The 15,774-nt window shown below is 46.2% G+C and overlaps 2 protein-coding genes and 1 long non-coding RNA gene across 4 annotated transcripts in view; 2 read left to right on the forward strand and 1 right to left on the reverse strand.

The window, feature by feature from the left end:
- The window catches only part of LOC143291561 (uncharacterized), a 160,648-nt gene extending 160,076 nt beyond the window's left edge, over positions 1 to 572 (forward strand). Inside the window, exon 10 of one of the 2 annotated variants that reach the window (XM_076601473.1) lies at positions 291 to 572. In XM_076601473.1, the coding sequence (XP_076457588.1) occupies positions 291 to 316 (26 nt within the window). In that variant the 3' untranslated portion in view covers positions 317 to 572. The remainder of the gene's footprint in view (positions 1 to 290) is intronic. The other variant, XM_076601474.1, reaches the window with a different exon arrangement.
- A 1,965-nt stretch (positions 573 to 2,537) lies between these two features.
- LOC143291419 (uncharacterized) lies at positions 2,538 to 3,157 on the reverse strand. Its single transcript, XR_013056522.1, has 2 exons — positions 3,068 to 3,157; positions 2,538 to 2,892 (listed from the first exon to the last, which is right to left on the reverse strand). It is a non-coding gene; the product is annotated as an uncharacterized LOC143291419 (long non-coding RNA).
- Positions 3,158 to 10,055: 6,898 nt separating this feature from the next.
- LOC143291370 (uncharacterized) overlaps positions 10,056 to 15,774 on the forward strand; it is a 222,137-nt gene continuing 216,418 nt past the window's right edge. Inside the window, exon 1 of the mRNA XM_076601211.1 lies at positions 10,056 to 10,209. Within this exon, the coding sequence (XP_076457326.1) occupies positions 10,056 to 10,209 (154 nt within the window). The remainder of the gene's footprint in view (positions 10,210 to 15,774) is intronic.

A 15,774-nucleotide genomic window follows, 5' to 3' on the forward strand; every position in this document is an offset into this window, starting at 1 on the left:
GATGATGGTGATGGAGGTGGTGATGGTGACGATGGTGGTGATGGTGACAGTGATGATGGTGATGGAGGTGGTGATGGTGACGATGACGACGACGGAGCTCCGACGGGACGGGTTTGAGGATCGGATGACGTCACTAACAGCCTACGCAACTAGGCGATGATGATGTCACTCTCTCTCCCACCCCCACTCCCCCTCTCTCTCTTCTTTCTTTCCTCTTCCATCCCATGATTTTTTTTTTATATACTCCTGAGATGAGGAAAGTTTGACTCTTCTTGTGATGAATCTTGAAGCACGAGGTGACGTCATACAGCGGTGAGGATGACGACAGGTGACGTCACAGCGGATGGGAAGGAAGGGATAGGGGTACGTGACGTCAAGCATGGGGAGATAAAGAGGTGGTGGAAGGTGTTGATGACTTTTTCTTTTTTTCTGAAGGTGGGGGGAGATGACTTGTTTGTTGGCCATCAGTGACTGGGGAAAGAGAAGACAGGGTGCCGTCCCATCACAGACACTGTTGATGGCGTCACGTGGGATTCCCACCCCGAATCCCCACCATTTCACGCCCCCCCCCCCCCCCACACACACACACACCCTCCCAAACCCTCACTGATTCCCCCCTCTCCCCCCCCCCCCCCGGACCCCCGCAAAAAAAAGGAAAAAAAAAAAAGGGGGGGGGGGCTGTTCCAATTTTGATATACTGCGTTAACATTAACCTGTTACCATACTGTTTCCATACAGCTTTCATATTGTTTCAGTTTTGTTGTTATTTTTATAGTGACTGTAAGAGCATCGAGTGTTTATGTGATGTATGTGCCAGGGGTAAGGAGGGAGGGGGGAGTGGGGGGAGAGGCAAAATGGGTGTGGGGGTGGGGGTGGGGGATGTTGACAACTTGTTGAGATGGCGTCGATCCACGAGCCAGGCGTGCTGACGTCACGACGTGATTTGTGTTGATGACGTCACTGCGTGTGATATACGTTGATCCTTATGACGTGTTTGTGTTTTGATAAAATAATGCCACCATGTTACTGACCTGTGTTGGCGTCCTGATGTCATAATAACATGCGATAATGCGATCATATTGAACTGTGTTGACCTTTATGACGTATTGATAACCCTGTTGGCTAATGTGTGTTGTTGATATACTATTAATTCTAACGTGACAGAGCCCCAACGAAATCTGTGTTACTGTTTATATGCGTTATAGCTGCAGAGCGGTACTGATACTGGATTGTACTGAACTGTAATAAAGCTCTGTTGGATTGTACTGAACTGTAATAAAGCTCTGTTGGATTGTACTGAACTGTAATAAAGCTCTGATTGTACTGAACTGTAATAAAGCTCTGCTGGGTTGTAATTTTCCTTTCATACACTGGTTGTATTGAATGTGTTTACACAGTATGGCTTGGTACTTGGTACATAGAGTAACGCAAAATATAGAATCTGTCATACTGATTAATGTGTACGTAGGTATGTATGAATAGTATGACCCATACTGTTGAATGGGGAATTACATTATATATATATATTAGAGAGAGAGAGACAGACTGAGAGAGAGAGAGAGAGAGAATCCGTTGAAAAGATGATAATTATGATAATGTAATAATAAAGATGAAGAAAAGAAAAACAATTCCGAAATGATTCCCATGTGAAGGGGGGTAACTCTTACAATTTTCTAACAGTTCCTTGACGTTATACAGTTATCTCCCTCATTTCCTTGAAGTTATACAGTTATTTTCCCTCATTTCCTTGACGTTATACAGTTATTTCCCTCATTTCCTTGACGTTATACAGTTATCTCCCTCATTTCCTTGAAGTTATACAGTTATCTCCCTCATTTCCTTGACGTTATACAGTTATTTCCCTCATTTCCTTGAAGTTATACTGTTATTTCCCTCATTTCCTTGAAGTTATACAGTTATCTCCCTCATTTCCTTGACGTTATACTGTTATTTCCGTCATTTCCTTGAAGTTATACAGTTATCTCCCTCATTTCCTTGAAGTTATACAGTTATCTCCCTCATTTCCTTGACGTTATACTGTTATTTCCGTCATTTCCTTGACGTTATACAGTTATTTCCCTCATTTCCTTGACGTTATACTGTTATTTCCCTCATTTCCTTGACGTTATACAGTTATTTCCCTCATTTCCTTGACGTTATACAGTTATCTCCCTAATTTCCTTGAAGTTATACAGTTATCTCCCTCATATCCTTGACGTTATACTGTTATTTCCGTCATTTCCTTGACGTTATACAGTTATTTCCCTCATTTCCTTGACGTTATACTGTTATTTCCCTCATTTCCTTGAAGTTATACAGTTATTTCCCTCACGTTATACAGTTATTTCCCTCATTTCCTTGACGTTATACAGTTATTTCCCTCATTTCTATTTCTATCGATCTCTTTTCTCTCTCTTTTTTCCCTTGGTCAGACCTGCTAGCACATTCTTTGTTTTTATCGGTATTTTTGTTCGTTTTTCATTTTAAAGCAACCTTTGGTTTTATTTGTTCCCCAACAGGTTATGAATAAATCAACATTTTATTGTTCATAGTGTGTGTGTGTGTGTGTGTGTGTGTGTGTGTGTGTGTGTGTGTGTGTGTGTGTGTGTCTAGGGAAGAGGGTGGTGGTGGTGGTGGTGTAAGTTGTAGCCTAATAGTATTCACTACACAATAATTATTGTATGTTCGTGCATGATCCTGTGATTAATGGATGTCATTGCAGAATTTTGCTGTGCTTTTGATAACTCATTGTCATTTCATTTTGTAAAACTGTTTTGTTTGTATTTCTCTCTCTCTCTCTCTCTCTCGATTTGATATTTTGTATATCGCTTAACCCTATACCACCTTCATGCTTACCGCTCCAACCCCCTCTATCCCCTCTCTCCCCCTCCCCTCTCTCTCCCCTCTCTCCCCCACCCCTCTCTCTCCCCACCCCTCTCTCCCCTCTCTCCCCCACCCCTCTCTCTCTCCTCTCTCTCCCCCTCCCCTCTCTCTCCCCTCTCTCCCCCACCCCTCTCTCTCTCCCCTCTCTCCCCCCACCCCTCTCTCTCTCCTCTCTCTCCCCCACCCCTCTCTCCCCTCTCTCCCCCACCCCTCTCTCTCTCCCCTCTCTCCCCCACCCCTCTCTCCCCTCTCTCCCCCACCCCTCTCTCTCTCCTCTCTCTCCCCCACCCCTCTCTCTCTCCCCTCTCTCCCCCACCCCTCTCTATCTCCCCTCTCTCCCCCACCCCTCTCTCTCCCCCACCCCTCTCTCTCTCCTCTCTCTCCCCCACCCCTCTCTCTCTCCTCTCTCTCCCCCACCCCTCTCTCTCTCCTCTCTCTCCCCCACCCCTCTCTATCTCCCCTCTCTCCCCTCCCCTCTCTCTCCCCTCTCTCCCCCACCCCTCTCTCTCTCCTCTCTCTCCCCCACCCCTCTCTCTCCCCTCTCTCTCCCCCACCCCTCTCTCTCTCCCCTCTCTCCCCCACCCCTCTCTCTCTCCTCTCTCTCCCCCACCCTTCTCTCTCTTCTCTGTCCCAATTCTCTCCCCCCCCCCCCCCTCTCTCTCTCAAAGACAGATTGAAAGAATAGGCAATAAAATCTTTAACCTTGAAGATTAAAGTTTTGCATTCTCTCAGTCTGTCTGTCTGTCTGTCTGTCTGTCTGTCTCCCCACCCCTCCATTTTGTATTGTTGGGGCATGTAGCGCCAGAGTTCAAAGGAATATTATATCATTATTTCAAAGAGCAATCATGTTGTTTTTCTCCCTCATTCATAAAGCATTGTGGTCTGTGTGTTTTCTAAAAGGAATAAAGCTGGACCATGTAATATCATTTCATGCAATACTTTCTGTCATTCTGTTTGCGTGTGTGTGTTTGTGTGTGCGTGCGTGCGTGCGTGTGTGGGTGTGTATATGTGCATGTTTGTGTGTGTGTGTGTGTGTGTGTCTGTGTGTGCGTACGTACGTGCACGCGCGCGTGCGTGCGTGCGTGTGTGTCTGTGTGCGTGCGTGCATGCATGTGTGTGTATGTGTGGGTGCATGTGTGTGTGTGTGTGCGTGCGTCTGTGCGTGCGTGTGTGTGTCTGTGTGCGTGCATGCGTGTGTGTGTGTGTGTGTGTGTGTGTGTGTGTGCACGCGCGCGCGCGCGCGTCTATGCCTGTGTAAGTTTGTCAGTGAAAAAGGCATGAACGAAAACAACAACAACAAACAGCAAGCAAGTGCTCCATGGACTGGCTGACAGTGACCACTCACGCAAAAAAGTTTCAAACACGATTTCGAAGATAGATACATATATGCATATGTACTCATCTGTCTGTCTGTCTGTCTGTCTATTCATTGAAGAGCGCAATAGCCGAGTGGTTAAAGTGCTTTGACTTTCAATCTTTGGGTCCCGAGTTCGGGGGAATATGTATGTGTGTGTGTGTGTGTGTGTGTGTGTGTGTGTGTGTGTGTGTGTGTGTGTGTTCCTGAGAGTGGTGGTGTGTGTCCATCGAGATCGATGATGACCATCGTTGTCATCCAGCTGGGGGATGGGGGGAGGGTGGTGATGGGGTGGGGGGGAGGATGCTCATGAATCTATCTGTGAATGCGCAGATGGCTGAATAGTCCAATCTGCGCACGAAATGTTCGCTGACAGTTGGGGCAGACAAAGACAGGCATACCATTGTCAGGGAGCTTGTTTGCCCGTGACTTTCTGGCCTGCCTCTTCTCAACAGCTGCAGCAGTCCTGTTGGCCTCGCACAACTTGGCGCCTTTGTGCACAGCAGCGCGCCATTTGTCACGGTCCACTGCAGATTCCTCCCAGGAGTCAGGGTTGATATCAAACGCTTTCAGAGAGACTTTCAGAGTATCTCTGAAGCGCTTCTTCTGACCTCCGTGTGATCTCTTCCCTTGTTGCAGCTCGCCATAGAAGAGCCTTTTGGGCAGCCGATGGTCTGGCATGCGCGCCACGTGTCCAGCCCAGCGAAGCTGGGACTGCATCAGGATGGTGAAGATGCTGGGAAGGGTGGCTTTTGCGAGCACCTCTGTGTCCGGGGTCTTGTCTTGCCACTTGATCTTCAGTAGCTTCCTGAGGCATGTTGTGTGGAAGTGGTTCAGCTTCTTGGCATGTCGTTGGTACACTGTTCAAGTTTCGCAGGCGTACAGTAGTGTGGGGAGAACTACTGCTCTGTAGACCTTTAGCTTGGTCTCAAGACTAATGCCTCTTCTGTTCCAGACATTAGCACTGAGTCTACCAAAAGTTGCGCTTGCTCTTGCAATCCTGACGTTCACTTCATCGTCGATGGTCGCATTTCGTGACAGTGTGCTGCCAAGGTATGTGAACCGCTCCACCGCACTGAGTCTCTGACCGTTGACTGTGATGTTGGGCTCAATGTAGGGTTTCCCTGGGGATGGCTGATGGAGAACTTCAGTTTTCCTCGTGCTGATGGTAAGGCCGAAGTTCCTGCTGGCAGTGGCAAACTTGTCAACGCTGAGTTGCATGTCAGCTTCAGATCCAGCGTTGAGGGCACAATCATCAGCAAACAAAAAGTCTCTGATGATGTCTGTCATGACCTTCGTTTTTGCTTGAAGCCTTCTGAGGTTAAACAACTTACCATCTGTTCGGTACTTTAGGCCGATTCCAACATCGCCATCTCTGAAGGCATCAGTAAGCATTGCAGAGAACATGAGGCTGAACAGCGTTGGAGCCAGGACGCAGCCTTGCTTGACACCATTTGTGACAGCAAAAGGAGCAGATGTTTCGCCTTTGTCCTGGACTCGAGCCTGCATGCCTTCATGGAATTGGCTGACCAAGGAAATAAATTTCCGAGGGCATCCGTACTTGGCCATGATCTTCCACAGTCCCTCTCTACTCACAGTGTCGAAGGCCTTAGTGAGGTCGACATAGGTGGAGAACAGATCAGCATTTTGCTCCTGACATTTCTCTTGCAGCTGCCTTGCAGCAAACACCATGTCGGTGGTTCCGCGCTCTTTCCGGAATCCACATTGGCTCTCAGGCAAATGACCTTGGTCAAGGTGTGCTGTGAGGCGGTTTAATAGGATCCTGGCAAGTATCTTGCCAGCGATGGAGAGCAAGGAAATGCCCCGATGGTTATCACAGGCTTGCCGGTTCCCCTTTCGCTTGTACAAGTGAATGATAGATGCATCTTTGAAATCCTGGGGGATCGTCTCTTCTTTCCACATGAGTGAGTACAGCTGATGGAGCTTCTCAGTCAGCACAGTGCCTCCATCCTTGTAGACCTCTGCTGGTATGGAGTCTGCGCCAGGTGCTTTGCCACTGGATAGCAGACGAATTGCTTTCTGGGTCTCAAGAGGTGTTGGCGGATCGTCCAGTGCTTCGTTGATGGGGACTTGTGGGAGACGGTCTATGGCTTCATCATTTATGGAGGAAGGGCGATTTAAGACACTGTTGAAGTGCTCAGCCCAGCGTTCGAGAATTTTCTCCTTCTCGGTGATCAAGGTATTCCCATCTGCACTGAGGAGGGGGGATGATCCCGAGGATGTGGGGCCGTAGACTTCTTTTAAGGCATCATAGAACCTCTTCATATCGTGCCTGTCAGCATATCCCTGGATCTCATCAGCTTTGTCACTCAGCCACTTATCCTGCATCTGGCGTAACTTTTGCTGAACAGTCCTGCGGATGGCATCGTACACATCCTTTTTTGATGTGGACTTTGGGTTGCTCAGGTAGGCTTGATGCAGACGGCGTTTCTCATCCAGAAGTTGCTTGATTTCATCACAGTTTTCATCAAACCAGTCTTTGTGCTTTCTGGACATGGGTCCCAGGGTCTCTGAAGCTGTACTATAGATCAGCTCACGCAGGGTCCTCCAGTCAGACTCCACATTCTGGTTGTCCAGAGAGGCGGATTCCAGACGATCTTCCAGCAGCTCCACAAAGGACTGTTCATTTTGGATGACTGATGACTTGCGCGATGAGTTTGTTTAAAGTGAAGAGGAGTTGCGCAACGTCAACCTCACTCTCTCGTCCGGGTCCACCAATTTCCAGTGGCAAGACTAAGTCGAGACGACTGGAGGATGAGCACGGATGCAGTGGATGACCAAGATATCCTTTCGGTGTCTCATCTTGCTCTCTGCACTCCACAGTGCGTTGCTGTAACCGCCTTCCTCTCCGTTGAACCGATAGGTTTCTTCCGCAGATTCTGCCGGATCCAGCCTTCGCATGCATGGGTAGACACACCCCGGGGGCCAACTGCGTGGGGCATGCACACAGCACAGTGGAGCTAGATGGCCGTCGGTGGCTCTCCTGAGCCAACGCCCTTTTATGGATCTCCATAAGGGTGTCTAGCCACCCGCCTCACCAGTCCCGGAAGGGAGCGGTGGGAGTGCCGGTTTAGTCGCCGGCAACCCGACCCTGAACAGGTTGTACTGGATTACAGGTTACCAGTAGCAGATCTAATGACCTGACCTGACCTGAGAGTAAGTGCGGACTAATCGCCTGACAGGCAGGCTCCTCAGCTCTTTGGATTTTTAGTGGATTGTTTTATCCCTGTCTTTTTTAGTGGATTGTTTTATTCCTGTCTTTTTTAGTGGATTGTTTTATCCCTGTCTTTTTAGTGGATTGTTATATCCCTGTCTTTTTAATCAAGTCAGTTTTTGACAGACTGATTCACGATGGACTCGTCTTTTACGTGTTTGTTTTATACCGCTCCGTGTGCCTTCAAACTGTTTGGACATTTTTACTGTGGGCGTCGAATATTAATCACAGTCCGCCATTGCTGGAGAACGGCCAAAAGCAGAGTGTTCAGTGGTAAACATCAACACTGCACGCGCCTCGCCATGCAAGTTTTCTCGACATCAGCTGCTTGCGTTGGATCAGTGCACATACACTGTGTCACACACTGGGACACGGAAAAGGAAAGTGATACACGTCATTCTCGGCAGTGCAAACAGTTCAAAACCTAAATCGCACGTGATACACGTCATTCTAGGCAGTGCAAACAGTTCTTAACCTAAATTGCACGTGATACACGTCATTCTAGGCAGTGCAAACAGTTCTAAACCCAAAACACACAAGAGGCAAAAGGTGAGAGTAAACTTTTCTAACCTGATTTATATCCACCCCAGAGGAATGTACAGCGACTGACACAGCTTTCCACCCGTCACATTTGAAACTGAGGTGTGTCAATGTTCAGTCATGTGGAACATCTGAAACTGATGTGTGTCAATGTTCAATCATGTGGAACATCTGAAACTGATGTGTGTCAATGTTCAGTCATTTATTTATAGCTGTGAGCAGTTTATCCAGTAGACTGGTGAGGGCAGTTTGACAGTGTTTTGGGCGAAACCCTGACTGATTTTGATGAAGCAAGTTGTGCCGGCCAAGATATTGCAAAAGGTGTTTGTGTACGTGTTTTTCAAGTGGTTTAGAAAGAGATGACAGTATCGATATTGGTCGGTAATCGTTGAAGTCTGAGGGTTGTTTTTTTTTTTTTTTTTTTTTTTTTTTACTTTAGGTAATGGTATAATTTTGGCAGTTTTGAACATAGTTAGAAAAAGACTTTTTGAAATACTGAGGTGATAAATATATATATCAGATAATGTACTGTATATTGCAGCGGTAGAAGCAGAATTTATTGCTGAGTCCGTCATGAGCCATGTGTATTTTTGTGTGTCAGAGAGAGAGAGAGAGAGAGAGAGAGAGAGACTGACACTGACACTGACACATTTTATTGTCCATTTAGCAGTTAAGCCCCGAGAACAAGCTAATTATTTCATTCAACAATAGTAATTATCAGCAGAGCTCAAACTCTTAGACATTACATGAGCTGGCGCGCCCACTAGCACATGCTTAATGCACACACACACACACACACACACACACACACACACACACACACACACACACACTAACACACATACACACACACGTACGCACGCACACACGCGTTCACGCACGCGGACAAATATAGATTGGATCATCTTGAGGTTAGCTAACACTGTGTTCAGAAATGGTTTTTGTCTAATACGCATTGCTTCTGCAATGTATTTAGCAAGACAGAGAGAGAGAGAGAGAGAGAGAGAGAGAGAGAGAGAGACAGAGAGAGAGAGAGAGAGAGAGAGAGAGAGACAGAGAGAGAGAGAGAGAGAGAGAGAGAGAGAGAGAGAATATTTATTTTCCAACGGTGGAGATTTTAGCACACTGACCGACTTACATATCTACCGTTGTTTTAAGAGACCAGCAAACATATAATTATGCATATAAATGTAGTTACACTCAATACATGTACACGGATAACGCAGCGTCAAATTGAAAGAAACAACATCACTCATTATATTTACCAAACGAGAGCGAGTAACACACACACACACACACACACACACACACACACACACACACAAAACAACATTTACACACACCTTGCATGAATGCGGCACATAAATGATTCGAGAGAAATCATTAGTCCAGAAAATCATGATAAACCTTAAAACACACATATCAGAAATAGAAAAGGTAGCAAATTAATAATAGGGGTATGGACAGGTGGACACATTATGGAGAGAGAGAGAGAGAGAGAGAGAGGCGCTGAAAACCGTCGACAACATGCTGCGATTCAATTTATATTTGTCAGCCGAGCAAGCAGCTTTCCACAACTTGGAACTGAGTATTTTTGATGTGAACAATAACCGAACGATTACCGTAACTCGGACTGTTTGGGAAACAGAAATGGTGGATCACATCTTTTATCTTTGCACCAAAAGACTACTAACTGGAAAAATATACAAAAATAGATAATGAATAAAAATAATAAGTAAATGAAAAAGAGATAGATAGATAGACAGACAGACAGACAGGCAAATACTCCATGGAACGAACAGCGGAAAACCGCTAGGCTACGACCCTGACCTTGATGCCAACTTCTGGCGGGATGTGTAGTTCTAGTTCTGGCAGCGCAGCACTGAGGTTGGAGAAAAAAAAAAAAAAAAATCACCACTACCACCACCAGCAACAACAACAACATCATCCTGGGACATCTGTATCTGCTTTTGGTCGCTGTTTCTCTTTTCATATCTAATATTTGACCATATCGTGCAGTTTGCGAACAGGAAAAACAACAACATGTCAGTTCCTTTTTCCAACACCAAGTTAAGAGCGCCAAGAGGCTTCCAAAACATTCTGGAAGGACTCTCCAGAGAAGTGCTGAGGTCCCAGCCGGAGAACATTTACCAGTTTGGCTTGGACTATTTCGAAGGCTTGCTGAAAAAGCGTGAAGGTAAGTGAAACAGCTCGTGTGGGTTTGTTTTGTCTGTGGCGAGAATGGTGAGATGCTTTCTGTTTATTTCTTTGAAAACGCCAACACTCATCCCCCCCACCAACCCCCTCCCCCCTACCGCTCTGCTTCTTCTGACCACTGCCCACCCCTTTATACCCCCCTCCACACCCCCACCACCCCTCTTCCTGCCGTGTCTCAAGCTACCATCGTATGCATCGAATAATTACATAACACCTTGCGAGATGTGAGGATATGCGATGAATAGATCTAGATCTGCGTTGCAATGTCGACGTCTGATATAGGCAAACACGTAGATCTACTAGTGTAGATCAACAGCTAAAGGATCTACATTTTGTTGATCTGCAACTAGCAGATATGTTGTGATCCATTAATTTACTGTTGAACCTTGATGGTTTTGACACAGCCACGTTCAGTAGTTGGCCAACTTTTGATCAAACTGGAAACGTGTTGTAAATCCTGTTGTCAACATAGCAATGACATCAAATGTGGCTCTCCTTCCTTTCAGCTCTGGAATGCACTATAATCAAGAGACGTATTAATGTAGGTTGATATAATAAGTTTCAATACCAACAATCAACTCGTCTACGAACTTCTTCGACGGAAACAAAAAAAACAACAAAACAAACAAACAAAAAAACAAAACAAAACAACAACAAAACGAAAACAACAACAAAAAAAAAACAAACAAACAAAAAAAACAAAACAAACCTAAACAATAAAAAACAACAACAACCAACAAAAAAAAACAACAAAAAAAAAAAAAACACGGGAAAAAGAGCTTTTGTAATGTTTAAGACATACTGACCTTGTTGCAATAAAGTTCCACGGATCCGATAAAACAAACTTTCTTCCAGGATTCAGCATTGCCAAAACTAACAGACGAAAACCAAACTGAATAATTCTCGCCGGATTATCACCTCCTTCTCCCCTCCCCCTCCCACCAGCCACCTCACACACATATCAAATACACCTCCCCCTCCCACCAGCCACCTCACACACATATCAAATACACCTCCCCCTCCCACCAGCCACCTCACACACATATCAAATACACCTCCCCCTCCCACCAGCCACCTCACACACACATCAAATACACCTCCCCCTCCCACCAGCCACCTCACACACATATCAAATACACCTCCCCCTCCCACCAGCCACCTCACACACACATCAAATACACCTCCCCCTCCCACCAGCCACCTCACACACATATCAAATACACCTCCCCCTCCCACCAGCCACCTCACACACACATCAAATACACCTCCCCCTCCCACCAGCCACCTCACACACATAACCATCAAATACAAAAGCAATTCAACACTGTCACTTAGTGATCAGCAGAAGTTAGATATCAGTCAAAGACCTGCCATTAATTCACTGACGTGATGAAGTTTATTCATTTATGTATAAAGGCATTTTGCTAAGCGCTTATTGTTGAAGCTCTATAAATTAGTATAATTCAAGCAAAACACTCGGGCTTCTGAGTAACGATCAGCAATGTCCAAAGAGTAGTGGTTAGTGGTGAAAGCCTGCGAAAAGGCCCCCAAGACACACACGTACATGTCAAATATCCTCGGAATATATCGAAATATCAGATAAAAGCTGATATATATATATATATATATATATATATATATATATATATATATATATATATATATATATATATATATATATATATATATATATATATATATATATGTGTGTGTGTGTGTGTGTGTGTGTGAAGGGAGAGGGGTAGAAAGCTTCCTACTTACCTCCCAGTTTCCAGCCGACCACACGAGCACGACGTGCGTTTCCCTTGCATGGTGCATTTTCAAGGGACACAACTGCATATGGTATATAGTAGTGACAAGAGATGTGATTATTTCCCTTTCACAGCAGCTGTCTTGAGCATGGATCTGTTCATTTTCTCCTTCCGGTATTTTGTTTGTGTAAACAAAGTAAACAAAGTGTAAACACTTGTGTAAACAAAGTGAGTCTATGTTTTAACCCGGTGTTCGGTTGTCTGTGTGTGTGTGTGTGTGTCTGTGTGTCTGTGTGTCCGTGGTAAACTTTAACATTGACATTTTCTCTGCAACTACTTTGTCAGTTGACACCAAATTTGGCATAAAAATAGGAAAAATCCAGTTCTTTCCAGTCATCTTGTTTAAAACAATATTGCCCTTCTGGGATTGGCACAAAAAAATAAAGAATGAAGCCTAATTATATGCAAACTGCATTTAGTGTTATATTTATATTTTTTGTATTCTCTAAACTTGGCACTTTGATCCGATATTCTGGCCCAACAGCTAGAGCAGTCATTATTATCATTTTTTGTTCAAACAGGAACTTCTTTTGCTAAGCATGGAATTTTTATTTATTTTGCAAACGTTTTGGTTCAGATAGTAAAAAGGGGAAATTACTCTGTAATGCTAGTGGAGTTAATTTGCTTTAAACTGATCTTTCTCATCTTAAACATTACATTTTGAAACAAGAGAGGCAAGGTCTTCAAGACTCACTTGTGATGCACTTTAAAAAAAAATCCAAGCTTTTTATGTATTGAGTATAATTTCAAAATGTAATGTTTAAGATGAGAAAGATCAGTTTAAAGCAAACTAAGTTCCCAGCAGAGTAATTTCCCTTGTTCTGCTATCTTCACCAAAACGTTTGCAATAAATAAAACTTCCATGCTTAACAAAAGAAGTTCCTGTTTGAACAAAAAATGATAATAATGACAGATCCTTTGTTGGGTCGAATATCAGATCAAAGTGCCAAGTTTAGAGAATACAAAAAATATAAATATAACAGTAAATGCATTATACTCAATACATAAAAAATTGGATTTTTTTAAAAGTGTATCACAAGTGAGTCTTGAAGGCCTTGCCTTTCTTGTTTTTGTTTTTTTTTCTGTTAGCAATGTGTTAATTTTTCTGTAAACCGCCGTCATTCTTTTGTTCATACATTGTCCCCCTTGCCAAAGGATAGTATTGTCAATGGCAATTAAACAATGTCCGTGTCAATGTCCGTCTCTCTCTCTGTTTGTCTGTCTCTGTCTCTCTCTCTCTCTCTCTCTCTCCGTCTCACTGTCTTTCTCAGTCTCACCCTCTTTCTCTTTCTTTCTTTCTCTGTCTCTTTCTGTGTCTGTCTCTCTCTGTGTCTCAGTCTCTGTCTCTCCCTGTCTCTGTCTCTCTCCCTCTCTCCAATACACACTCTCTTTGTGTTGCTTTCTCATTCTCTTTGTGTCTGGTGTCTTTCTCTGTCAACTTTTCCCTCTGTCTGTATCTTTCCCCCTTCTCTTTCCGTCTTTGTCAACTTTTCCCTCTGTCTGTCTGTATCTTTTCCCCCTTCTCTTTCCGTCTTTCTCTGTCAACTTTTCCCTCTGTCAGAATCTCCCCCCCCCCTCTCTTTCCGTCTTTCTCTGTCAACTTTTCCCTCTGTCTGTTTGTATCTTTTCCCCCTTCTCTTTCCGTCTTTCTCTGTCAACTTTTCCCTCTGTCTGTTTGTATCTTTTCCCCCTTCTCTTTCCGTCTTTCTCTGTCAACTTTTCCCTCTGTCAGAATCTCCCCCCCCCCCCCTCTCTTTCCGTCTTTCTCTGTCAACTTTTCCCTCTGTCTGTCTGTCTGTCTGTCTGTATCTTTCCCCCTTCTCTTTCCGTCTTTCTCTGTCAACTTTTCCCTCTGTCTGTCTGTCTGTCTGTATCTTTTCCACCCCTTCTCTTTCCGTCTTTCTCTGTCAACTTTTCCCTCTGTCTGTATCTGTCTCAAGAAGAGTAGGAGGCGGAGAGAGGGATTTAAGAATGAACGAATGAAGCTGAGGAGACAGAGAGGAGAGGGTGGGGATCAGAGACAGACAGCAGAGGGTGGGGATCAGAGAGACAGACAGACAGCAGAGGGTGGGGATCAGAGAGACAGACAGCAGAGGGTGGGGATCAGAGACAGACAGACAGACAGCAGAGGGTGGGGATCAGAGACAGACAGACAGACAGCAGAGGGTGGGGATCAGAGACAGACAGCAGAGGGTGGGGATCAGAGAGACAGACAGCAGAGGGTGGGGATCAGAGAGACAGACAGACAGCAGAGGGTGGGGATCAGAGAGAGACAGACAGACAGCAGAGGGTGGGGATCAGAGAGACAGACAGCAGAGGGTGGGGATCAGAGAGACAGACAGCAGAGGGTGGGGATCAGAGACAGACAACAGAGGGTGGGGATCAGAGAGAGACAGACAGACAGCAGAGGGTGGGGATCAGAGAGAGACAGCAGAGGGTGGGGATCAGAGAGAGACAGACAGCAGAGGGTGGGGATCAGAGAGAGACAGACAGCAGAGGGTGGGGATCAGAGAGAGACAGCAGAGGGTGGGGATCAGAGAGAGACAGACAGCAGAGGGTGGGGATCAGAGAGAGACAGACAGCAGAGGGTGGGGATCAGAGAGAGACAGCAGAGGGTGGGGATCAGAGACAGACAGACAGCAGAGGGTGGGGATCAGAGACAGACAGACAGACAGCAGAGGGTGGGGATCAGAGACAGACAGACAGACAGCAGAGGGTGGGGATCAGAGAGAGACAGACAGCAGAGGGTGGGGATCAGAGAGAGACAGACAGCAGAGGGTGGGGATCAGAGAGAGACAGACAGCAGAGGGTGGGGATCAGAGACAGACAGACAGCAGAGGGTGGGGATCAGAGACAGACAGACAGCAGAGGGTGGGGATCAGAGAGAGACAGACAGCAGAGGGTGGGGATCAGAGAGAGACAGACAGCAGAGGGTGGGGATCAGAGACAGATAGACAGCAGAGGGTGGGGATCAGAGAGACAGACAGCAGAGGGTGGGGATCAGAGAGACAGACAGCAGAGGGTGGGGATCAGAGAGAGACAGACAGCAGAGGGTGGGGATCAGAGAGAGACAGACAGCAGAGGGTGGGGATCAGAGACAGACAGACAGCAGAGGGTGGGGATCAGAGAGACAGACAGCAGAGGGTGGGGATCAGAGACAGACAGCAGAGGGTGGGGATCAGAGACAGACAGACAGCAGAGGGTGGGGATCAGAGAGAGACAGACAGGAGAGGGTGGGGATCAGAGAGAGACAGACAGACAGCAGAGGGTGGGGATCAGAGACAGACAGCAGAGGGTGGGGATCAGAGAGAGACAGACAGCAGAGGGTGGGGATCAGAGACAGACAGACAGACAGCAGAGGGTGGGGATCAGAGACAGACAGACAGCAGAGGGTGGGGATCAGAGACAGACAGACAGACAGACAGCAGAGGGTGGGGATCAGAGACAGACAGACAGCAGAGGGTGGGGATCAGAGAGAGACAGACAGACAGCAGAGGGTGGGGATCAGAGAGACAGACAGACAGCAGAGGGTGGGGATCAGAGAGACAGACAGACAGACAGACAGCAGAGGGTGGGGATCAGACAGACAGACAGACAGACAGCAGAGGGTGGGGATCAGAGACAGACAGACAGCAGAGGGTGGGGATCAGAGAGAGACAGACAGCAGAGGGTGGGGATCAGAGACAGACAGACAGACAGACAGCAGAGGGTGGGGATCAGAGACAGACAGACAG

Source organism: Babylonia areolata, chromosome 17 (genome assembly GCF_041734735.1).
Source record: "Babylonia areolata isolate BAREFJ2019XMU chromosome 17, ASM4173473v1, whole genome shotgun sequence".
Taxonomy (NCBI): domain Eukaryota; kingdom Metazoa; phylum Mollusca; class Gastropoda; order Neogastropoda; family Buccinidae; genus Babylonia; species Babylonia areolata.